At 36.0% G+C, this 26,400-nt stretch overlaps 1 protein-coding gene across 2 annotated transcripts; it reads left to right on the top strand.

The window, feature by feature from the left end:
* LOC104898823 (protein HUA2-LIKE 2) lies at positions 1–26,400 on the top strand. Of its 2 annotated transcripts, XM_048647884.2 has the most exons (13): positions 1–678; positions 5,960–6,036; positions 15,064–17,325; positions 17,425–17,923; positions 18,501–18,609; positions 18,738–18,850; positions 18,979–19,166; positions 22,363–22,410; positions 24,348–24,843; positions 25,054–25,447; positions 25,582–25,695; positions 25,836–25,891; positions 25,979–26,400. In XM_048647884.2, exons 1-12 carry the CDS (start codon positions 556–558, stop codon positions 25,859–25,861), a joined length of 4,449 nt encoding a protein of 1,482 aa, XP_048503841.1. In that variant the 5' UTR covers positions 1–555; the 3' UTR covers positions 25,862–25,891; positions 25,979–26,400. The 2 variants fall into 2 exon arrangements, with proteins under 2 accessions (XP_048503841.1, XP_010684234.1); XM_010685932.3 differs by lacking the exon at positions 22,363–22,410 and having other exon boundaries at positions 2–678.

Below are 26,400 nucleotides of genomic sequence, written 5' to 3'. Positions count from 1 at the left end.
TTCCTCCTCTTTCCCTTTGTACAATTTTTCCCCCAAAATCTCTCTCCCCCCTTTCTTTCTTTTCCTGTTTAGGGTTATCTGCAAACCGCAGTCACTCTTCTCTCTCTCTCATCTTCCAAAACCAGCAAAATCATCAATTCAACAACAACAACAACAACACTGAATTTCCTCTTTTGTTTAATTTGTACAACAATTAGGGATTAGGGATTTGTGAAATTTCAATGCCTGCCAATTTGTCAACTTCTTTGGCTGCTGGAAATTATCGCCACTTCGGAACTACTCGCTTCGCTTTCACAGCGAAAGCGAGTGGCGCCGCTGCTGTTGCTGTTGTTTCCCCTTTCTTATTAGAGATTCTTCTTATTTTTTTCTTCTTCTTCTTCACCAATTTCAATTTCATTTGGGATTTTTCCTGAACTCCCCCATCATTTTCTATTCTTTTTTTCTTTTCTTTTGTTTTCTTTATAAATTGAGATAGGGTTTTTGTTTTATTATTATTGTATCTTCTTTTTAATTGGGAGGAAAACTGATAAGAGAAAGTGGAGTCGTTGTTGCTCTATGGCGCCGAGTCGAAGGAAGAGTGCTAGCAAAGCTGCTGCTGCTGTGGCAGCTCGCCGCCAGTGGAAAGTTGGTGATCTTGTTCTTGCAAAGGTCAAAGGTTTTCCGGCTTGGCCGGCTACGGTATGTTATTCACAGCTATTAATTAAACCCTGATTATTTGGGGTTTTTCAATTATTTTTTCCATTTATATGTCTATCATGTGATAAATCTAAGTATTTGGATTTCGTAGTTTCGTTGGTGAATAGGATCTTGTGAGAAACTTAAGTTTATGGTTGTTATTTTGGTTCCTTACTTTAATTTAGGGGCAAAGGGGGTTGCTTTTTTTCTTGCGTATTATTGTGCAATGATGTTCTTTTGTGTCATGTTATTGAAGGAGCTTGTAGGAAGCCGAATTCGGGTTTTTACCTACTTTAAAGATGCTTTGGGTGCTTAGATGAGCATAGATGATGATGGTTGAGGAGCAATTTGTACTTGTAAAACTAAATTAAGAGGGGATGATTCTTTGATAGTGATTATAAAGGCTTTAGATTAGCAGCAGGGTTGCTATCTGTTAAGGCTTTCTTTGATAGTGCTTGAAATGGTTAGACTTGATGTACCTATGGTGGGATTTGTGGGTTGTGGTTGTTTTTGTTTCATGCCTCCATCTGCATAATTCGACTTGTATATGTGCTGTTTGTCAAGGTAGAAGTATTAGAAGGACTAGAATAGGCTATCAAACAATAGTGTATACTTGGTTTTTCGAAAGCGCGCCTTATAGGCGCTAGGTGAGTGGAGGCGCGGGCAAAAACAAATCCGAACAAATCAGGCGAATCGCACAACAACGGGCGATCTGAGGCGCACACTTTTTGACGCCTTTGGTAGAGGCGCCATGCTTTTGGGCATGGGGCGCTTAAACAACTCTTTATTGAGTTGAATTCACAAAAGAAGGCAAATAATCTTCAAATTAAATGTTACCTAAGCTTTTAGTAACACATTTTGAGCATAATCCCTCACTCAATTGCAAGAAATTCCTAAAATTTCAGCTAAAAATCAAAATCCCCAAATTTGGTGGCAAACCCTAATTTGCGAATTGAGATCTTTTTTTTTAGATCGAGGGGCCAACCTTGCCAACTACGACAGAGATAGCCGAGGAGCTCCTTGGTGACTTTTGGCACCAGGTCTGCGGGCGGTCCTCTACGATGAAGAGGTTCAGGTATGTTTTATTTGATCTCTTCTCTTCTTTCTCTTAGATCTCCTTTCCTCTCTCGTTCGATCTGCTTTTCCCCCCTCTTTATCGTCCCCCCTTCTGTCATCTTCTCTATTCTTCTCTCTTCCTCTTTGGTCTGGATTCTGGGGCCTTTTCAGTTTTTTTTCTCTTTCTGTTTTTTTTCTTTTCTCCATTTTCTTTTATATTCTGTAGGCTTGTCATTAAATGGGAGAGAGTTACTGTGTTAATAGACTCTAGAAGTCAAAATTAAGGTCACCTACCCCATGCACCCCATAGTCTCACTACCTTCACCCTGAGAGTATCACGTGCACTCCTCTTCTGTTTTTTGAAGGGCTATTCTTTTTTCTTTTTCTATTTTATAGAAATTTAATTATTTGTTATTTGTTAATACCTATACCTCATATGGGTTCATCCACTGAAATTAAATACAATAAGGTAGTGTTTGGAAACTTGTATTTCATTTCAAATAATGGAATTGAAATCTTGAATTTAAAGTTTGTATTTCAATTCCTAATCATTGTTTTGTAAAGGGGGTTTGATAGAGGAGAGAGAAATAGAGGTTTAATGGAGAGAGAGAAAAAGTGTGGGTTTACTAAAGGAGAGAGAAATAAATATTAGAAAGAGAATGAGTGAAGTTGGGATATAAATACTCATGAAGTTGGGATATGTATGGGGAGAGAATTTCAAATGACAAGGTAATAGCTTGAATTTCAAATTCTACTAATATAAGCTTTTGATAAGAATTTGAACAAATTCCATGATTTCAAATTCTATGCCATCCAAACACTAGATTTCATCCAAATCCAGGATTTGAAATGAAATCTTCCTATCCAAACATAGCATAAAGAAAATTGATGTAATTAAAATTAATTAAAAAAATAAAAAAGTGCGCCTCGCATGGAATTAAAACTCTCTCGTTCGGTTACAGATTTTGGATTTGCCGTTCCTCGAAATCCCGTTACGAATGCCATAATAAAAAAATTACATACTTCTCGACGCGTTGTGCTTTCCGTAACGCGAACTCGCCGTGTTATAACGCTTTTATCCCCATTACATCTGTTCTTTTCAAACATTGGCCATAAATATTTTGCAATTTAATTATATAGCTCATGAAACATGATATTATTATAGATTTGATTATATTATGTTGTAATAATGCTTTATAAACAAAAATAATGCAAATAAGGTTAGAACATATTAATGTGATTTTTTTAAAAAAATTCACACCGTATCGGCTGCGAAACGTTCTATTTCCCCGTGACAAGCCATTCTTGCGACAACGCGACCGTTCCCGCTAACGTGACTGCGATTGCGTTTTTTTTCCCTTGGTGCCTCGCCTACAAGATGCGTGCGCTTTTGCCTTGCCCCTCCCTTCGCCTTGCCCATCGTTGCGTCTTACGCCTTTTAAAACGAAGAGTGTATGGAGGTGTAAGCATTTTTCGGGTAAGACACTCAACCTCTTGCATAATCTAGTACCTAAGATGTTGATAGTATTAGTTGCAGATTATGGGGAGTGAATCATTACAAAATAACCATGGAAATTTTAAATTGGATAGGCGATATGATGAGCATATGGCTTTGAAGATCGATTCTCGACCTATAAATTACCTTCCTTCGTGATTGGAATGAATTATGTAAAATTTATGAAGAAAACAACACCATCTCTTATTAGGATCCTTTTTGTGGTGCTTTTCGTGGGAGTTTTAATATCAAGAGAGACAAAGTGATTGGTGATCGGGCACTTACCATTCTGATTCTAATGATTTCATACCTAGAATAAGAGGAGCAACATGTTTATAGTAAGACAGACACTTTGTGAAGATAAATAGTCAAGCTTCTCTTTTACTTGATTTTGTTGGAGTTATAAGATTTAAGGTAATTGTTGTTTGAAGGTCTTGAAACAAAGTAGACATGTCTAGCAATTGAGATACATGTTAGGAATCAAGTTTTGAACTTATTATTCAGAATTCTTGTTCCTCTGCAATCTTTATATTGATTTTCTTTTTTCTAATCTTAGGTAATTTGGAATTAGAGGGGTTTGAATTTTGTGTATTAAAAGGCCATATATACATCATAATCATTTAAGGCTGGATTTTAGTATCTTGCTACAGGAGCTTGTATCGTAGGATGCTCCTACTTAGAGGACCTATTTTGAAAAGATGTTGGTGTTATCTGGATGATGATTTTACAAGTCAATTATGCAATATTAAAGTTGTAGCTTCCAAGAATGCATAAAATGAATGCTTTGAAATGACATTTGTTATGATGTCCATTTGAATGGAGAAGTTGGATGTTTTATAAGATAATTCATAAAAAAAAACTCTCTCTTTGCGAGCTTAGATTGGTAAAAATCAGAGATTTGCTTCCCCGTACCCTTTGAGTAGCAGTATTTTAGTTGTTTTTATTTAGACTTTAGAAATGATACACATATATGTATTCTCCAGAATCAGATGCGCTAGTGTATCAGATTTCTTTTCAAGAATAGTTTTTAAGAGATTGCTTTCTTAGTCCTCTGACTCAAATAAACTTGCTGTTAGGAGGAATTCACAAGACTCGGTTTATGTGAAAGCCTTTGAATTTGTGATTATCAAGCATGTGTAGTATTTCCTTGAATTTAGCATAAAATACTCCGCTTATCTCATAATCTGTTCTAGAACGTATATCTACATTATCTCCCCATAGGAAATGAATCAAAGAAATTCCATTGTATTGGTAGTTATGTTGATCATGACTGTAGTTTTTAATTCTATAAACTACCATTGCATACATGTAAAGTAGTTTTGAAATTTGAAACAATGATGATTGATACACAATAAATTTGACGAAATTAGTAGGTTGTGCTGCATGGAAACTTTGTAATTTAAAGTACGAAATCTGCACATGCAATGTGATAGCACGAGGATTTCTTTGACCGTTTTATCAAACACATAGATGAATGGAGTGAGAGAATTGTTTCAGGGTTTTAGACTAATTGGCTTTGTTCACTATGAAGAAAAAAAAAGTGTAACATGTGAGGGAATTTGGAGTTTTTTATTGGCCATAGATATAAGAGATCTCCAGAATGTAGTGCAAGGGGAAGCTCATTTCTTATTTTAATTTCTTCTTGAAAGAGAGCATTATTTTGATTTCTTGGTGCTCTAGCAACGAAAAAATTCTTTTTTGTTTGAAAGTTTCTTGGTAGTTCTATATGAATTTGCTTTTACGTATTATTGAGCAATGCAGGTTTTTTATTTATTTATTTTTCTCTTTCTTGCTGCCAAAACAATATGTATTTTGTAGAAACAAATCATTATCATGTTTAGGTTTCTTTAATGTAATTTTTGGAAATACTTATTCGTAACTTCTATAAATACATAGATTCTTTTAGCTAAAGGTTTGTCATCTAAACATCCTGATAACTTGTAACCTGATTGTTGACCTTTACCTTAGCGTAAGCTTAATAAAAGATCTTTTCAAGCTGCTATTAGTTCACCTTAATCAACTACCTATGCACCTAAATTACATCGTAGACTAGAGTACACTATAAGATAGTGTATCCCAAAACATACATAATCATTACAAGTCACAACACCAGTATGTAGTACAAAAGATGCTCCAAGGTGCTGCATATAAGTTTCGTAAAAGCTGACTAGGCATGGAGTATCTTATATTACCCTCACCTAGCAAAGATTGTACCTCTACCATGATAGGTTCAATGAACAAAACATCAGGTTATATGTACATAGGATCACCCCATAAGTTCATTTTGGTGGTCGGAGACATTCTCATAGTTATAACATAAAGGATAACTCATTTCCATGGTTCAATGCATTAACATTTGGAATTACTTCTCATGTGGATTTATCGTTGAATTTAGTCTTAATGGGGCAAAGAGAACACGAGGAGAGGGGGTTCCCTCTTTTTAGGCTACCCGAGTGATTCTTAACTTTTGGAGGTTGTAACCTCACCTTACCATATATGTGCTTGCAAGCTTCAATTGGGACATGCTGTATTCATTATCATAAAGCATGCTTGTCTTCAGTTTTGTATTTGTACTCTAGCATGCTGTATTCGTTATCCTCGCCTTAAACTCTCCGTTTTTTTCTTTGCATTTCTTCATTTTGTTCTTGAAATCTTTATGCCATCTTGATTTCTTCGAATTTTGTTGTGTGCTTTTACTTAGTGCTGAGACTTGAACTTTTAATTTGGTGCTAGGTAAGTGAGCCAGAGGAATGGGGCTATTCATCTGATTGGAAGAAAGTACTGGTTTACTTCTTTGGCACAAAGCAAATGTGAGTATTTGTTTTAAATTATTAGATGTTGGTTTGAATTGGTTACAAGAGAATGCTTCGGTAATTTGATATTATTGTTTTGTCTTGTATTGTTGGGACCTAGTATCTTGATGTGTTTTTTAATATATTTTTGTGATTGCTCTTCAAAAACATAGTTACTTGCCTATAAAGCAACTTGTAACTTCTTTGGATAAAGGAAGGGTAAAACCAAAAAAATGGAGCCAATCTCATATTATTAGCAAATTTGGGTTGTTTTTTTTTTTTTAAGGAGATAAGAGTGCTTAGTTGTTGTTGGAAAGTGAAAGTGAGGTTCTTTCTAAAGATTTTGACTATATCCTTCAAGATATTTGGTGTTAAGGAAATTTCTTTACATAATGAAGCTTCACATCTTTTCCGATTAATTTGTAGTTTGGACGTCCCAAGATGTTGACGATGTTTACTCGTATAATAGTATGTTAATATTTTCCATGTTGGCCTACATTGAACTTTTGGATTTCTATAATAAAGTATTAGTTATACTTGAAAAGTAAATGATATTTGTATGATTGTATTGCCATTGGATCAAAGTTATGCACATGGCGGAGTTTATGAACAAAGTGGGATGTCCAAATCACAAATTAGAACATCATGTTTAATTGTTGCATTGCATACACTTGGATCTGGTGCTCTTAGGCTTGAGAAACTTTTCTACCTAGATCCATGTCTCGTAACAAAGTGGGATGTCCGAATCCACAAATCACAACATCATGTTATATTGTTTCATAACATACACTTGGATTTAGAGCCCTTAATCCTGGGAAAACTTTCCACCCAGCTCCATGTCCGACATTTTTGCCCCACTTTGTACTATTGGTGTTCATTATCTTGGTATGTTAGTTGTGTCGACATGCTTATGTCGTGAAACATTGTAGAGGGAATAAATATTGCTAGTTCTTTGGATGCCTTGTTCTCGCTATCCAAAAATAAGAATATTTGAGTTGATTTATTTTGAGTAAGATGGGCAAGCATACTAGATTGTGGAACTGGTTGATATCATTCACAAATTATGATTATTAACTCGGAATGAGGCCTCTACATAGTATAGTCAAAGGAGCTTTTTGGATGCCCCATAACCTTCTTTTGCAAATTCCTTTGGACCATTTAATTAAAATTTTTAACCCCTAGAATGTCTTAACATGCCTTGATGGGACTTAAATGTGATACTTGATTTCTCTCTTTACCCCTGTAAGGATTTTCCATATGTTTTACTTTAGTTCATCTTAATGAGATTTCATATTTTTGTCTCATGATGGGGTTCATGAGTTCATACCTCAATTTACTCTTTCTTCAACATAATAATTCTTTTTTTTAAAGGAACATAATAATTCTTAGTATCTATAATTACAATTCACTTCTCATTGATAAAATATTTCTCACTATCTCTAATCAAATTTTGTTTCTCTCTTTCTCAATAAAATATTACCATTCCTAAAACTATAGCCCAAAATAAATGGGCAATGCTTTAGGGGACTGAGGGAGTATTTCAGATTTTGAACCATATGTTGGTGGTTTAATTGTTTATGGGTGGCTAAGGTTTTTGTATGTAAATGGCTCTTTCATTCTCTGTTGAAAATGGCAGGGTTTAGTACCATTTTCAGGGAGATGTGATGGTTGGTTTCTCTCAATTACGTGGTTTAGTTTTTGCTTATGCATTTATGACTTTAGATGCCATCGAATTGATTGTTTGTTAAGGATACAAGGTTGATATGTGCAAACAAACAAATTTTTAAAGCCATTAACTTTTGAATAAATCCTAGTTAATAGATAGGTTCTTTTCATGAACATGGATGATTCACAAGATTGAATTAGCACCGGGTTAGGGTCTTCAATTTGAAAGTCTTTCTTGATCGCTTTGTCACTTTTTTTTTATCCAAATTGGTAGTCACAAATTTCCAATCCTCTAGTCTCTTTCTTTGGGCCATCCAAGTATCTAATCCTCTTAAGTGAAGGTTTGTAGGGGAAATATAAAACAGCATGTTAATTAATGCTTTTCCAAACAAGAGCTATGTTGCTCAGACTCGGGTACCCATGTCCGACACGGGTACGTGTCCAAGTGTCCGACTCGGCTATTTTTTTGGAGTTCTTTCTATTTTTAGCCCAAAACAAAGTGTCCAAGTGTCCCACCCATGCCGAGTGTCAAGAATCCGACACGGAGCAACATAGAACAAGAGTAACAGAGAAATTCTCGTTGCGCAATTGTGAAGGTTTAGAAACATAAATTTAACACAAATTTCATTAACACGTAGCACTCAATGGACGAGTTGCTAATTTGATTTGGAGTATTCTTTTGCATATGCTGCTTTTACTTTAATCATGTTTAGCCCATACTTACCGCAAAATATATTTTTTGACTTATTTGCAATTCTATGCTGTCTATGATAAGGAACGGTCCAAAATATCAAAGCACCTCATGCTTCATTGCTAGCTTCATTTTATTCACAATTTCTAAAGGAAAGGTCATTTGGGGTAAAAATTTAATTTTTATTCTTCATGGAAGATGAAACCACGGTTCACGTGGTACATCTATTTATTTTCATAGAATGACGTTACCAACATGGATAAGAGAGTACAAGATTTCTGCCCCATATTGATAAGAGATAATAAGAGGATATTTAAAGCTAGGTTGCACGGAAACAGATATGAGGATGGGTATGGGGACTGAAAACGATGAAATCAAAATTTCTAAAAACGGGTATGGCATGGATTCGGCAAAAAAAGACACCAGAATTTAACTAAATTAAAATCCATGCATAAGTACTTCAAAGCTCAAAATACATAAAAAGAACAACTAAATTTAATGTCTTAAATTAGATAAAGCACATCAATCTTCAACAACCAACTCATTTTCGAACTCCTAGTCATTTAGTGAGGGTTTCGTAAAACTCTAGAAACCCAACATTTTCCGGATTCAAATGCATCACCAATATTCCACATCTTTATATAAAGCTCCTAATGTATTTTGGAATTTCTTGATTAAAGGCGAAGAGTGTTGTGGAGGAAAACTAAATCGTGGACACGACTTAGATTTAGTTTCTTCCTCCTAAGTGAGTGAATGAAGGGATATGTACTTCAATTCAGCGCACTATAAGAAGATGAAGCAAGTTGCCCATGCAATTTAAATGCCAAATATTGGAGGAGAGGAGTTTGAGCTCCAAAATATACCACCAACTCTTAGGATCCATAGAATGCATCCTCGAAAGACGAGTCAAATCCTAAAAGGTCCACTCTTTATAGAGAAGAGTGCATATTCATTCATCACTTTATCCACATCATCACTAAGCGCAAATAATCTGATAAAGCACTTTATTCTCTATGGAGATACTTCACCATCTTTATGAGGAGGAACTCTAGATGGATCTTCACGTAGCCATTCATCACTGTAGAACCTTCAACATTTGAAAAAAAAGAGTTATAGATTGTGTTTGAAATTGAAATATAATTAGAAAAAATGTATGTTAAAGAAAAAAAATTTATGGATAGCAGCAATAGTAAAGACCTTCATATAGTGTGGATTCCTATCAAGATTAACTAGCACCCCTCCTGTATAAACATCCTTGCAATTTCTTGATCCAATTGATCCTTAGTTATAATACCAAAACATCTAGTAATAGGTAATTTATCGGACTTTCTTTCTTGAGTGTAGCATCGGAGTCTAAATGAGAAAGAGATTCACTAGGCAAAGGAACTTCTCTAGGTCTCGAATCAAGTTCCTTAATATCAAACTCATCATCAAGTTTTTGCATTTCAAGTTTATCAACACGAGACACTTTCTTACAACATGCAATTCCTTGACCCTTAATTTGAATCAAATGGGCCCTAACTCTTGAATGACTAGATGTTAGGATTTCATTAAAAAATTTACATCGATATTCCATATTCCTCCAACCGTCCCTTGTTTTTCTATTCTTGTCACAAACTTCCACAATGGAGAGAACCCTCACTTTGCAATGATTTCGCACCAACTGACCCACTACGAGTGCCACTACCAACATTAGTACTTTGTTGTCGAGATTGGGATGTCATATTTATCCTAATAAAATGAAAATTAAACACATATATCAATACCATGCCTTTAACAAAAAAACCAAACAAAATAGAAAATTAAAATAAATAGGGGAATCCGATTCAAGAGAGGAGAGGGAGAGAAAAAATAAAACAAAACAAAATAGAGTAAAAATATAACAAAATTAGAAAATAAAAAACAAAATAAAACAAGACCCTAAATCTAATTGATAAGAGGGAGAGAGACTTAGAGACTCACTTGGTTTGTAGTTTGAAGAGACGCTGACAGAAAATATGCCGTAGGAACACTGATGGAGAAGTTACCGGAGAGACGATGGAGTTCAGTTAATCATAATTATCTTGGTTTGAACTCTTTGAACTTTTGTTTCTTGATAGCGCTTTTCAGTTAATCATTTTAATCATATTAGCACACAACAGGTAGCTTAATATCGCTGGTCAGTAGCTAATCAGTAGGCTCTGGTCACTAGATTATATTTTAAAAATTACAGCAGCTATTATTTCTTGTAAAAAGCTTCTTTGTTTCTTTGAGTATATAGTATGTTCTATAAATGATTGTTAAGGCTCTTAGCACCAAAGGTGTGCCTTTGAAAACTGAGGGTACAACGAAAGGCCATGGTTAGTAAGGGTAAACCAACCAAAAATATGTTTTCAACATGATTGCATAAGCATGTAAACAAGTCTAGGTTGCACAAAGACGAAAAGTGTTATATAGGAGAAATGAGCAAATGGGTACCAAATATAAAGTTAGAAAAGTAAGAAACAAGATATCCCTACTCTTCAAGAGGTGTCCCTAGAAGATAAATGAATTTTGGGATGTAGGTAAATGAAGTTGCTAAGCTCTTTAATTAGAAAAACAAAGAAATTGGTTTGTTTCTCCTCTTTTTTGATCTTGTTCTTATTTTGGGTTTTTATTTCCTTTCATCTTTTCTCTCAAAAAGATTTTGGTTCCTTGTTGACAAAACTTGTTAAGGAACACTTGTATTCGTCTTGGGCTTTGTTAGTCAGTGCGCCTCGTGCCTTTGAGAACCGAGGGTACAATGAAAGGCGAAGATTAGCAAGAGCAAACCAACCGAAAATATGTTTTCAACCTAATTGCATAACCATGCAAACAAGTCTAGGTTGCACGAAGACAAAAAGTGTTATTTAGGAGAGATGAGCAAATGGTTACCATATATTAAGTTAGAAAGTAAGAAGCAAGGTATCCCTACTCTTCTAGACGTGTCCCTATAAGAAAAAATGAATTTTGGCATGCACGTAACTGAAGTTATTAGAGCTCTCTAACTAGAAAAACGAAGAAATTGGTTTGTTTTTCTTCTTTTATGATCTTGTTCTATGTGGTTCTTTTTTTCTTCAATCTTTCTCTTAAAGAATTAAATTTGGGTACCTTATTGACAAAAACTGGTAAGGAAAGCTCGCATTCGCCTTTTTGTGAGTGTCAGCACCTCATGCCTTTGAAAGCAGAAGGTATAATGCAAGGCTAAGATTAGTAAGTGTAAACCAACCAAAAATATGTTTTCAACTTGATTGCATAACCCATGGACACAAGTCTAGGTTGCATGAAGAAAAAATGTGTTATTTAGGAGAAATGAGCAAATGATTGCCAAAGTTTCAAAAGGCGCGAGGCGCAAGTTGAAGGCAAGCGCAAGGTGAAGGCGCTCCCACACCTTGTAGGCGAGGCGCCTCTTTGATGCGGAAATCTTATGATTCAATTATAGAACATATATTATACTTTAAACAATACAATAATTAAATAAAAAAAACTGTTGTAGATAAAAAAGAAAACCCATTGTGTGGTGCCTTCCTTTGTAAATTTAGGTGCTGAAGTTATATAATTGCTGTATTTTTAGCCCACCATGAAGATGTGTTATTTACCCAAAACAAAAAAAATAAGAAAACTATGTACCTTTTACAACCCTTAAATAATAAAAGGGTAAATCCTGGAAAAAAGACAATTAGAAAAACTAAAAAAAGGGAAAAATGATAAATGGGTGAACTAATCAAAGATTACAAAAGGGGATTAGGCACATGGGAGGCAGTGGGTTGGGAACTTGAGCCTCAACCATTTAATCAAAGCAGGTGCAACTAACAATATAAACTAAAAAGTTGAAGAGAGAGAAGATAGAAAGAAGAAAGAGAAAGACGGCCATAGAAATTTGGTAAAAGAAAAATTGAGGACAGATAAACTTACCTGAGATGTTTCACGGCGAAGACCATTGGTAATCTCTATCACAGTTGGAGAGTTTTTTTCCCACAAAAATACAAGTATTTATGCGATTCTAAAATTAGGGTTTTTTTCTCTAGATTAGACTTTTGAATTAGGGATAAATTCAACCAATCTCATGCAATTTATTGAGGGCTTTGGTTCGAATTTGAGTTTTAGATCTTGGGTAAGTTCTAATCTTAAGAAATTTTGCTTCTTTAAAGGTATTTAGCTGAAATCTTCTTTCCTTCTCATGCTTCTAGCCTTTAAGCAAGAAAGGGGGCCGCCTTGCACCTCCCAAAAAAGCAGCCTAGGCGCGCGCCGGCCAGCTTTTGTCGTAGGTCACCTCGCCTAGGACTTCCAAGGCAATTTTCTGAGCGTCTAAGGTTGCCTAGCACTTGGGCGCGGCGCGCCTGGGGCGAGTATTTTAAAACTAAGTTACCAAATAATTCCTTTGTGTCAAAATACTTGACATATTTGACATTTGCACTATACACACTCTCTTTTTGATCGTGTTTTGTAATTTTTTCATAAGGAAAAATATAATAATGTGGGATCTTGTTAGGTTTATCTCGACATATATATTTTCAAGATATCAACTCCCTGCGTCCCAATTTACTCTTGACACTTATCAAAGCACGTAGTTTTAGATGATAAGTTGTTGTTTGGTTATCAATTGTTATTTTATTGAAAAGTAGATGTGATATGAGTTAGTAAAAGTAGTATTATTTTATTTTAAGGAGAGAATGTGGGTCATGGTTAGAGTTGGTAAGTATTAAGAGTGATATTATTTTATTTGGAGGAGAAAGAGTGTGAGCCAATAGTTAAAAGGTAGAATGATTAAAATAATAGTGGGTCATTTCCTAAAATAGAAGTGTAAAGTGTATCTTAGGACGGATAAAAAAGGAAAGTGTAAAGAGTATTATGGAACGGAGGGAGTAACTTTTACTTGCAAAGAATTAGAGATATTAATGGTTAAAAATATGCATTGACAAGTGTGTTAGGAGAAGTTTGTCAAGTATTTTGAAACAGAGGAAGTATTAAGTTAGAAGTAAGAAGTAAGAAGCAAGGTATCCTTACTCTTCTAAAGGTGTCCCTACAAGAAAAATGAATTTGGCATGTAGGTAAATAATATTAACGCTCTTTAACTAGAAAAACAAAGAAATTGGTACGTATTCCTTCTTATGTTCGTATTTGGTGTTTTTTTTTCTTCCATCTTTTCTCTTAAAGAATCTGGGTACCTTATTGACAAAAATTGCTATGGAACAATTAGGAAAGTAACTAATGTAGGTGAACTAAAAAGAATGCATCGACTCACGATTTTAGGTTGCTTGATAGAGGAGTTTGAAGAGTTATCTCTTGAGGAAAGAGAGTATTAGTGTGGAGAAACCCTATGGCCACATGCTAGGTAAGAAAGATTGTATCTTCCCTTTTTTTCTTCTCAAATCTGAGCTAAAAGGGTGGGGACACACAATAAAGCCCACTGCTACCTTTGAATCTTCCTAAGGATATCAAGATTTTATCCTCCATAATATTATGTGTATTCGCGTGTTCGAAAACGTTCTTTAGACATCCTTAAATCGTATTTGATACGTCGTGGCCCCTCCCGTGCACGGTATGAGCTAAGCTCATGAATGAGCTCAACCACTAAACTCAACCCCTAGGCTCATATTAGTTGTACGACTATGTTGTCTCACGACTATGCTATCTCACGACCTATGTACTAATTGAGGATTTAATGTCCATTTTTAAAGCCTTAAAGCCTTGACCATGTTTGTGAGTGACTATTCTAGCCTTCGTTTCATATTCCTATGCTGTTGCTAAGACTTGCATTCATGAATGCATCCCGAACTTAGCTGTGAACATCATCATCTTTAATTGGTGTATAAAGAGAATTTTGATCAAATTCAGCTTGTCATTGAAAAGGTCTTTCATGCGTTTCTTGTGGTGCTTTTTGGTTCTTTGGCAAACAACCATAACTAGGTGTAACTTTTATCTTTTTAATCCTTTCTTTTCCTTTTATTTTACTTATTTTAACGTCTATTTACTTAAGTTTATACGTCCTTTCACTCCTTTGTTTCAAAATACTTGCAAAACTCAAGAAAGTGGTAAGAGAGAGAAAGAGAAACCCCAAATAAGGTAAATAAGCCCGTGTTAAGGTTATTATGAAACATCCAATTTTGTTAAGTGTTAAACTTGTTTGGTAAGATACGGAGTAGTATTTATTCTTTTTTTGTTTGTTACATATGATTTATTTTTGTTTAGTTACTTAAGTGGCAACCCACAAATACATTTGGATGGTGGGAGAACATAGCATAAACTAAAGGATTGCTAAGAAGCTTGTCTTAGGGATTGATTGTAGGTGAAGACATGATTTTAAGCTGTTTTTCTTGTCTACAAGCTTTTTTTCTACCATGTTGGTTATTTCTAGGACTTATATGTAACTTTGTCCGTCTCTTTTAAGTTTACTCACTTTACTTTGGCGGAGAAACAAGGAGGAAGTCCAACAGTATAAGAGAAAAACTGAAAAGGTGGAGAGAGAAGCTGAAAAGTGAGAGAGATTTTATAGAGTGGGTTAAAATATCAAAAAGTGGATGATATGGATGGAAAAAGAGGAGAGTAGATGGGACATGTTATCAAGAATAGATTATAAAAAAATGGACCAAAAAGGTAATTGTGTAGATTAAAAATAAACAGAGGGAGTAATGATTAAGTAGCTTTGATTTATCATAGGATTTCAATTATATTGATGTTCTTAACCGCAGAGCCTTCTGCAACCCTGCTGATGTGGAGGAGTTCACGGAAGAGAAGAAAGAATTACTTCTGGGTAAGCGCCAGGGACGAGGTGCTGATTTTGTTCGAGCTGTGCAGGAGATTGTTGATTGTTACGATAAGTTGAAGGAAAATAACCGGGTTGATAATCTGAGCTCTGGTGATCCTGTCCCTGAAAAAGCTGTAACTGGTGATGTTAGTGCAACTAATGCAACAGATCCTGATGCAATACATAATTCCACTGTGAAATCTTCTAACTCTTCTAGACCAAAAGATGAACCAGGTACTGCTATAGAGGACGTTGGAGCACTCACTGAAGTGGAATCTTTGAGAAAGAGGGGGCCATCTGAGGAACTTGATAATAATGCTGTTGCACCCAGCTTGTCTATACCTAATACTTACACATTAAGGAAAAAGTCTAGAAGCAGTCAGCCACAACGGTCTGCTAATAAAAAGAAAACATCAGTTCAAAGGTCCCGCAGTTCATTGAGATTTCATCCTTGTGGTCTACAAAATGGTGATTTGAAATCTAATGATAGCAAACATTCTGATGAAGTTGGCTTAAATGGGTTTTTGGATGGTCCGCTCAGAAGAGCAAAGAGGAGTAAAAGATCACCTGATTTGATTGCTCCCAGCGTTGGGGATTCACCTGTTTGTCATTCCAATGGAACCATTGAAGATGATGGATCTGAGATTGCTATGGCTGACTCTGAGAATCTGAGTAATAATGAATGTAGTGCCATTGAGTCTAACCACAAACGCGAATCAGGTATTTTTAGTGGAAATTCTGAAGGTCTTGAGTTATGTAGAAGGCTTGATTTTCCAGCAAAGACTGCTGTTGTGAGGAAAAAAAGGAACCCAGGAAGAAAGCGAGCTCAAAATGATGGTCTGGAATCTACTTCAAGGTCTGATCAAGAAGTTAGTAATGAGATACGGGGCTTGAAAGATGCCTTGATATTGCCAGCTTTGTCTGCAAATTTGATTGATAGTCATCCCAAGGATGAAGGTGATGAACACTTACCACTAGTAAAACGTGCTAGAGTTCGGATGGGCAAATTGCTCGCTGAGGAGCATCAGACTCTTGATTTTCTTGTGAAGAGTGAGGAGAAACAGACTCTTGATTTTCTCGTGAAGAGTGAGGAGAATCAGATGCATGATTTTCATGTGAAGAGTGAGGAGAAATCCTTAGATTCTGTTTGTGCTAGTGGATATCGATTGCCAACCACACCCTTGAATTGTGATGATATTCATCCACCAAGAAACTTGTTAACTGTGAATGAATTAATGGTAGCTTCTCCTGTGAATACTATTAACCAGATTCAGGAGGATAAGCCTCAACCTCAGAAGAACGACTCTTGTGCTGTTAATGAGCCAGTAGTGTGTTCTCCGGTGGAAAATCCAGGGGATAAGACTCAGCCATGGAACAGTAAGATAAATCCCCCATCGGGCTGTGTGTTTGATGGTGAAGCAGCTTTGCCTCCGTCTAAGCGCCTTCATCGGGCTTTAGAAGCCATGTCAGCCAATGCTGCTGAAGAGAGTCAAACTCCATTAGAGGTATCTTTGTCAACAGAAGTAGAAATGGAAGAGTCTCATCTCACTTTTAGAAATGCCAACTCTGACATGCTTGTGAAGAATGTTGCAGTCAATAACTTGGAATCACATGATGGTTCTTTGAATTGTAATAATGCTTTGCTTGATGATTGCTCCGGACTTCTTAAAATTTCTAACTCGTCCAGCTGTGAAGTAATAACTAAGTCATTTCAAGAAGTGTCTATGTTGGACTCACCTGACAGGAATTTGGAAAGTGAAAAGGCTGAATTCAAAGATAATGCTGAGGAAGCAGTTGTTCGCACAGATAATAAAGACCTCAGTGGGTCCGAGAGTACTAAGGCACCTGATAATGACGTCCTAGATCAGGCTTCACAAGTCTTCTTGAGCAGTGTAACTGAGTCAGGGCCCTTGTTGCAATCTCCTACTATTCAGCCTCCTTTGATGGTTTTAAATAAAGTGGGAGATGAAGCGATGCACGAGAGTGGGATAGAATGTAACAAGTCTGAAGATAGTCTGCATTCTGTTAGAGACAGAGATGTAGAATGTAACAAGTCTGACGATAGTTTGCAGTTTGAAGAAAAAGCGGTAGATGTAGAATGCAGTAATGGTACTTCTGCAAACCTCTGTAACGAAGAGGCTAGAAATTTTGCAGCAAATGAAAATTTGGAGGCTCTTATGGACCAACATACTGAAGCTAGTAGCATGTAAGTTAATTTAGCTTGTTGCTTTTGCTTCTTTCTTGCCTTTGGTGCCTGCATCATTATGTAATTTGTTGATTGCTATTTTTTGGTTTATCAACTTAGATGCGAGTCTGTGGACAAGCTCAACCATACAGCAACAGATGTAAGATTGAATGTCTCGTCATCGCCTCCGTTCGATGCATCTTCACAGCGAACATGTCATGGTGCCTCTATTTCTGGAGGTGGCCTGTCTAATGATCTAAATGATGCTAGTAAACTTGCATGTATCCTCCCTGCTGAAGCAGATAAACAGAAGCATGTTTCTCCAAATAACCTCACAGCCGCCTCAGATAATAGTTATCATTCTCCGCATAGGGAGTGTCGTGTCACTGATGACAAGTTACCTCATAATAAACTCGCCGCACATACTGCTGAAAGTAAAGTTTTGGATGCTGGTATGCGCCATCAGGGTAAGTCAGGGGAAAGAACCAATCTTGCAGAAGTGAAAGCTGCTTTGGCATCTCTTGAATTAACACTTGGGTCATTGACTAGAACCAAAGAAAGCATAGGTCGGGCAACACGAATAGCAGTTGACTGTGTAAAATTTGGTATTGCTGCTGAGGTATGATCAATTCTTCTTATGATTATGATTGAATGATTCATGTGAACTGGCTTGCTTCAAATGATTACCTTTTCTCACTGATGAGCTGCTCAATCTGTGTACAATTTTTTGGGCAACTTTTTATATATTTTTTCTTGGGGTGGGGGTTTGGTTCACATGCATAGAAGTCACTAATTAGGAAGTACATGCTAAGTCGAAGTTTGATAAACGCTGGTGTATCATAGAAAGTTATTATCATTTTGTACCATTCTTTTCTTGAACATGATGAATTAATAAATTTATGGCCTTTCTTGTCATCTGTTTTTTTACCACTCCAAATCAAGCATAAGAAAAGATCAATAATATTAATATACGTTGAAGTGCTAGCAATACTCTCACCCAGATTCAGTCGATTAGAATATACCTGTATAAAGGATTGGAGTCCTGTTTGGTATTTGTGTTATAATATAATATAATGTATTTTTGTGAAAAGTAAATTTTAATATTGGATGTTCATATTGCAATTAATGGAGTATATATGATATTTCTGCTTGGTAACTTTGAGAAATATTAGTGGTGATTGTAATTTTGGGGTTAGGTGGTAGAGCTTCTTGTTCTTTATCTGGAGAAAGAGTCGAGCTTGTACAGACGAGTTGATCTGTTCTTCCTTGTGGATTCCATTGCACAATGCTCTCGAGCTTTGAAAGGTACTTGTTTAACCTATGATTCCAAAGTAATTCTTTTGCTTGCCAGAATTTCATTTGGTGTGACTCGCTCATGATGCTATATTAACTATAGGTTTTGTGGCTTGGTCAACTAAAATTTTCATGTCCAGGTGAAGTTGGTGGTACATACATCTCAGCCGTCAAGGAGACCCTTGCACGCATGTTATCAGCTGCTGCCCCACCTGGACAAGCTGCTAGAGAAAACCGTAGGCAATGCTTGAAGGCAAGTGTAACAGTGAAGCCTTTTAACCCCACTTACCCCAATTACCGATCTGGTTATTTCCAGCTGAGCTACTGCTATAGCTCATTATTTGGTCATGCTGGTTATACTAACTTCTGTTTGTGTTCCAGGTCTTGAGGCTATGGTTGGAAAGAAGAATCCTCCCCGAATCCATTATCTGTCAACACATAAGGGAGCTGGACTCACTTAACTGTTCCTCTTCTACTGGTGGTTACTCTCGCCGCATGTCAAGGACAGAGAGATCTTTTGATGATCCTTTACGAGACATGGAAGGCATGATGGTTGATGAGTATGGGAGGTAATATTCTTCTCCCTCGATTCTATAATTAAAAAAACTCGTTTACTGATTCCTACATCATCGACTTAGTGGGCCATGTCATTGGTCTTTGTTAAAGAAGTTCTGATTTTTCGCTATCTTAACTTGATTTAAATTAAGATGAGTTCCCCTCAAAAAAAAAAAAAAGAAGATTATGACGAGTTACCAAAAAGCTAGTTATATACTTGTATGCATGTTTCACTACAGTGCTACAAGCTCCGTTCCTCACATTTTTCCTTTAATAATACTTCCTCCATTCTTTTTAATTACAACTGTTTGACTTTTGCACTATTTACATACTCAATTTTGACCATCTTTTGTGATTTATATATGAGGAAAAACGTAGCCATGTAAGATATCTTGATTTGTATTTATGAGATATGAACTTTTTGTAAATTTTATTTTAAAGATAGCTAAAGATATTACGGTTCCAAGTGCTATATTGGCTAGTGTGAATGTCAACTGTTGCAACTGAAATAGTACGGAGGAAGTAGTATTTAAACAAGCAGACACAAGCTGCTTGCTTCCTTGTTATTGCCTATTTTTACCCTGGTTTTGTCTTTTATCAGTTTATGTATTTTTTCTTTTCTTTTTATGTAAATAAATAAACATGAGTTAAAAAAAAACTGTAACTGCTTGATTACTGTGGCTCTCTTGTGGAGAAGTGGTATGGCCCACAAGGTTAATCTTTTAATTTGACTTGTATGCTTATATTACACGAACTCCGATTCGTGAATTGGAACTCGAAGAGGGTTTGTTCTTGTTAATGATATACAAGCAGATGAATTTATGGTCAAACCTAAACCTTAAAGACTCCAACAACAACAATTCCTTTGTCCCAATATGATTTGGGGTCGACCAATATGAATCGTCACCGTGAGCAATGAAACAAGAAAAGAGTAGAAGGAAAAAAGTTGAATAAAAATACATGAGGGGTAAGATAAAAAAGAAACGTTAAAAACGAAAAATGCAGGATAGATAAATAAAATAAATACATTCAAAAATATCATATACTCCCTCCGTTTTTTATTAATTTACCCGTTTCTTTTGCACAGTGCTTTAGGATAATATTGTGTGATGGAAAGTTAGTGGTCCCATTCCAAAAATAGAAACAAAAGAAATAGGTAAACTAATAAGGGAATCCCAAAAGGAATACAAGTAAACTAATAAAGGCCGGAGGAAGTAGGAGAGAGTCAAGAAAAGACGAAGAGAGAGAAAAAAAACCTTTGTAGGGAAAACAAATGAAAAGGTTAGAGAAGACCTTAAGAAAGGGAGTATGTAAAGAATGTTCAATCCAAAACTTGTGAACTAAGAGGAATCTAGTAGCTGCTACATGTAAATGCTTTGTTGTGCCTTCTGCCATTTTTGAAATTCTAAGTATAGATATTGGGGAATATAATAGTTGCACACATCCCAGAATTGATGAGACTAAGGCTGCGTTCTCTTCACCTCAATAACCCCGGAACTTATCTGAAATGAACTTATTGGACCTGAACTGAACTTATTAGACTTGATTGAACCAAATTTAACTTATTAGACCCGATTGAACCTGTTTGGAATTTATTGGACCTGATTGAAACTTATTGACCTGATTAGATTTTATTAGACCTTATTAGACAAAGACCTAATTGAAACTTATTAGACCTTATTGGACCTGATTGAAACTTATTAGACCTTATTGGACCTAGAAGAAACTTATTTGACCTTATTAGACAAAAAAATTGATGACTAATAACATAAATATTACCCCTAATGTAAATACTACTCCTCAAAATTTATTATGAAATAATAATTATAAATTTTTGCCCTTCAGGAAAAAATTATTAGTAATCTCTTATACTAAACAATTTAACAAAAAAAAAAAAAATACTATTTATATACTTATACACAATTTTCACCGCTAATATCTTTAATAGTTTTGTTTTGATTTCATAAAGCACTATAGAAAACCAAAAGTTGATTAACATTTATTGCTAACAAGTGAAATTACCACGTATGGGAAAAGTTATCTCTCACTCTACTTCAGTTTTATGACTAAGTAGTCGAACTCATTAACTCTCTCCACTTTCATTTACTTAAGGTAGTAGAATTCATTAACTCCTTTTCTCTAACTCCACATTCATCTCTCACTTGTAATTATGATGATTATTATTGTTAACCTTATTTGACCATATAAATAATAAAATAATAAACAATAATACAAACATTCAGTAAAATAATAGACAATAATACAAGTATAATGCGATATAATCATTGTGGTACTTTAATTAAAATTTTAATAATAACATAATCAGCTAATAGTGATATGAAAAATAAAATAATGAACAATAATACAAATGTTTATTAATCATTGATTATTTGGACCTTATTGGAATGTATTGGACCTGATTGAAACTTTTTGCACCTCACCGGAACTTATTGGACCTTATTAGACCTGATTGGAGCTTATTGCCCTGATTGGACCTAATTGAAACTTATGTGAACTGAACTTATTGGACCTGAAACTTAATTAATTAAGGTGAAGAGAACGCACCCTTATATTGAGTAATCTCGGTTCTTGTGGGTTAACGGTGACTGGCTATAACAATTACTTGATGCATCTCGTGAACTTTGACGTAACATTAGCGGTTATAGATTGCATATAACATCACTAGCTTAATATGCATGCAATGCGTGCGAAAGCAAATAAAAAGCTTAATTTTTTGTTTTCGAAAAACTGGTGAAGTGAAAGACAAATTGCCTTGGAGTTCTTTAGTTCACTATATTTTTTTTATTTTGTTTTGTGGAAAATCCAAAAATTGGAGAAGTTGTAATTGTTTTTTTAAGTTGGGGGTATAATTGTAAAAGCGCATAGACACCAAGTCCTCCGCTCTTCACTTATATAGTAGAGATTATTTTCATTCTTGTAGTGGTAGTTGTAGTAGCAATAATAGATTAGTTGCTATTGGCAGACTCCCTCTCATTGGTCTAGTGCTTGCTTATGGTTTTCATCCAACCTTCACCTAAAAGCCTTGAATGTCATTAACCCTATTGTACTTTTTTGATTTCGTCTCTAAATGCCACATAAAATATTGCCCTTTCTTTACTCTAAGCTTTTTTTTTTTTTTTTTTTTCTTGTTTAGGCTTTGGTTTGAAAGTTGTTTATGCTTCCACCATTTTTTTGGTGTTTTCTCCCCAGAATTTGCTTTGGGACTCTCCCTCTTTGTTTGATTCTGAAGCTAAAAAGGTGTGTATGGTGGATATGATTGAAAAGCTTTGTTAAACGAGTTGTGATGCTGTATATATTACTAGGAGATGAGAAGGATCTGTTGTTTCAAGCAAATATTGCTTAATATACAATAGTAATATTTGTACTCATTGCTTAATATACAATAGTAATATTTGTACTCTCCAAAAGTGTCATATGTGTTTGAAGCATCTTGTATGGATTTGAAAAACTTTTATATGCTCTCGTATTTTAGGGATGACACCCAGATACTGTCAATCTTCTTGAAGTGTAAAGTTCATGTGACACATTTACGTTGCTAGGAATCATGTAATATCAGCAAGAACGTAGCCAGGGATGACAGATTAGGCGGGAATACTACATACAATCCTCACTATTCGAGATGTGAAGTCTCTCCAAAGTCCAAGGAGTGTTTCTCTGTCTACAATATTCAGCATAATCTCATCTTCCCTTTCTCCTATTATATATGCCACTAATTACAGCTTCTTACTCAAGCAACCAATGTTAACTAACGGTCAGATATTTCCAAAAAATATTCCCTCCCTCATAACCAACTATAAGGTGGCAGCAAGTTAATTTCCTTTTTTCCCCCTTCTTACATAACTGATCAGAGGTCTAATCGTGCTCTGTTGGTTCCTCGCATATGCCTTCGAGATACTAACATGAGCATCATGAGTAATTATCTATAGTTGACAAGTTACATGGTGCTTGCTGTTTGCTAGTGAAGAGTTAGTATTTTTCTAACAGGGAATGTGGACCATGTGGTGGTGCCAACTTAGGAGCTTTGATCGAGTTTTGGTTATGTTTCCTTTTTGTTGATATAAACATCAGTTTAAATTAGTTTCCTTTGTAATTCTCATTTTTTTATATACTTTTTTTTTTATTGGTAGTTAATCAAATCTGTTTAAAAAAAATCACCTTAAATGAAAATTCTGACCAAAATGTCAAAAAATCCGACTGACTTGTGCATCCTTCCCTCTTTTTCCTCTGCGTGAGACTTCTATTTTTTTGCTTTTCCTCATACACACTCTTTCGTCTACCTTTGACCTTCTTTTCTTCTTCTTCATCTTCTTCCACTTTCTACCCCACTTCTGGTATTTTACATCTTTTTCTCATCTCCTTCCTGCCATCTTTATGTTGTCAACCGGCTTTGTGTATATTCTTCTATTATGTCTTAGAGGATAATTTACAAATTGGTAAATGTTTCAATTTGCTTCAATCAGTGTCTTGTGCAGAAGGTAAAAAGATTAACTGCAATGAATAATTGGGTTAAAAGTCCCAATAGAAAAATTCCAGCCTAGATGGCAGATCAAGAAAACTACCCAAAGCACTATTTCCTTGAAAGTACACAATTGGAGTAAGGTAATCTGGCCAGTTTGTTGTACTTTAGCAATCCTTGAAAGTTTTGGTAAATAATGGTATTGCATTATGCTTGGATACCTTTAGCATTAGAATGTCCTTTGCCATCTATCTCCTTCCCATTTAATTTGTGGCCGAGGATATTGTCCGTTATTCTCAAGGGTCAGATTAAGTCGAGTTATACCACTAACATGGTCTTTTCATCATATGTCTGTTCTTTGGACTGTCTTGCTTGAGATTGAATATTTTCGTTCTTTTTAGGAAAAATTGACACTGGGGTTCCCTACTAGGGCCTAACTTAGGATCATTTGCTTGGGACCTAAATATGGACTTTTATGATTTTAAAATTTTATTTTTCCTAGTTTGGCGTATTAAAATCAGAACAACCCTTATGTCCTGCAGAGAATAATCAATAGTTGGGACTTAAAGTCAATGACCCATAGTTGGGTGTTGGGACCTCCAGTGTTAATTTTTCCTTCATTTTAAATTGCAATTGATAGTGTTGTATTCAGAGAGTTGTCTTAACTGTGCTTTTAGTGATGAAGATATTTAAATGCCTTCATTTTCTTTTTCTTCAGCAACTCAAGCTTTCAGCTTCCTGGGTTTTGCATGCCTCGTATGCTTAAAGAAGAAGATGATGTGAGTGAAGATTCTGATGGAGGGAGTTTTGAGGCTGTAACTCCTGAGCATGATTGTAAAAATCAAGAATCACATGAAGTGGCTGCAGTGGTTGCGACGGAGAAGCACAAGCATATCTTGGAGGATGTTGATGGTGAGCTTGAAATGGAGGATGTGGCTCCCTCGAGTGATATTGAAATGGATCCATCTTCTACTACTGCTATCGACACTGCTCTTGATACACATAGTTGTAAAGAACAATTCACCTCTTTCGTCCCTCCATTACCTCATGATGTACCACCTCGAGCACCTCCTTTGCCTACTTCCCCACCTCCCCTTCCGCCTCTCCCACCACCTCCACCCCCACCACCTCCGCCGCCACCTCCTGCACTTGCTCCCCATGTGTCTAATATGTGTCACATGGATGTTGATTCGCAGCTTCATGCTGGTAGAAATGTATGTCCAGAACATTATATCAATTCTTGATTTATTGTATCAACCCCCCCTCCCCTCTCCCAATTTTTTGTTGAAATCTAGTGGAGCTGTAGGGTTGCCTGAGCTGGGGGGATCTTTTTGTTTTGGGTTGGCATATATATTTCTCCTTTTGTCTTGCAGATTACTCTTTGAATGGGTTAGCATATATTGATATCTGCTTTTTGGTTGCAGTGCATGCAAGAAGCAATTTCATCACGACCTCCAGCTTCTGGAATGCACCATCCAATGCAAATGCCCCCATCAACTAGCTGCTCTTACAATTCATATCCTGTAATGCATAATCCTGTAGCACCAGGGAATAATCTTCAACCGATGGATGGGAACTTGTATGGCAAAGGTTATAATCTTAGGCCACCGTACCCATCGTCATCCAATCAATTTTCATTTCTTCAGCCCGATCAGCAAGTTCGCCCACAAAGGGAGGTTGCACCCCCGCCCTACTATGATCGGTCTCGCTTTGGCCAGAATGCAGAGGGTGGCCAATTTTATGGCGACCAAGATAACGTCAGACCGCCGAGACATGAGTTGACAGATGGCTGGGGATATTCCAGACCTCCATTTCCCAGTAAGGCAGCTAAGCTATTGGACTGTATTTATTAATATTCCATGATTTACTAGTGTTTTGACAGCACCATCATGCCATCGTACATTTTAAGTTTATTCACACAATGAAGACTTATGTCCCCCTTATATTCTCAGGTCCTTGTGAACCAATGAGACCACCTAACCATGGGTGGGCTTATCCTCCCCATCCAGTGCACCATCGACCAATTAGACCACCTTGTGATGGTACTGCTCCAGTAGCCGCAAGAGGTTTGTGCCGTTTGATGTACTTGCGTTAGTCATGAATGTTTACTCAAGTATCTGGTTCTTTTTTTTTTATATTTTATTTTATTTTATTTTGCTATTTCCTACTCTCCAAAATTGGGTTACTGATAGAACTGTTGTTGCAGGTTCTGGCTACTGGCGACCAAGATGAGCATTGTGTTATAGCCATTTGGCAGCGGCTGTAAGTATCTGCATAGACCACGAAATTTGGCTACATAACTCTATGTTGCTAGCGGTTCTAATTTTGTTGTTTTACTAAAATGTTCAGGTTAGGCAAATTTTTTGGTCCAGATAATCCGGCTTTTGTGCAAAGGATTGAGGGATTCGTATATGTGCAATACTATATCCAAGTTGCAAATTACAAATACTGGGGACGGGCTTAGCTGGTTGCTTTTGTATATAAACGTGTACTCTCCAGTTGCATTTGATTTGGTTCTTGCACCTGTGACAGTCAATGACGTATAGACTGTAATCCGATCGATTCTAATATGTATCATTCATAATCTCTTCCTCCCTCCCCCTCCGAAATATTAAATTAGCCGTAGTGTTGTCATACAAGAAAGCCCGTTTAGGAAATTGTTAAATTTTTTGGGGGCTGTTGTAATACATATCTGGTTTCCCTATATGCAGCCCGATATCTGCACAGTTGTAAAGAAATTTTGTCTATAAATTTAGACGAGTTTTCAGATA

Source organism: Beta vulgaris, chromosome 7 (assembly GCF_026745355.1).
Source record: "Beta vulgaris subsp. vulgaris cultivar EL10 chromosome 7, EL10.2, whole genome shotgun sequence".
Taxonomy (NCBI): Eukaryota; Viridiplantae; Streptophyta; class Magnoliopsida; order Caryophyllales; family Amaranthaceae; genus Beta; species Beta vulgaris.
This window is presented reverse-complemented; position numbering and strand designations above follow the sequence as displayed.

Bases quoted from the DNA above. Each gene is read 5' to 3' on its own strand.
- LOC104898823 (XM_048647884.2), top strand. From the start codon at position 556: ATGGCGCCGAGTCGAAGGAAGAGTGCTAGCAAAGCTGCTGCTGCTGTG. The intron at 22,411-24,347 runs GTGTGTATGGTG...CTTTTTCTTCAG, and splicing joins TTGATTCTGAAGCTAAAAAG to CAACTCAAGCTTTCAGCTTC. The intron at 25,696-25,835 runs GTTTGTGCCGTT...CTGTTGTTGCAG, and splicing joins TGCTCCAGTAGCCGCAAGAG to GTTCTGGCTACTGGCGACCA.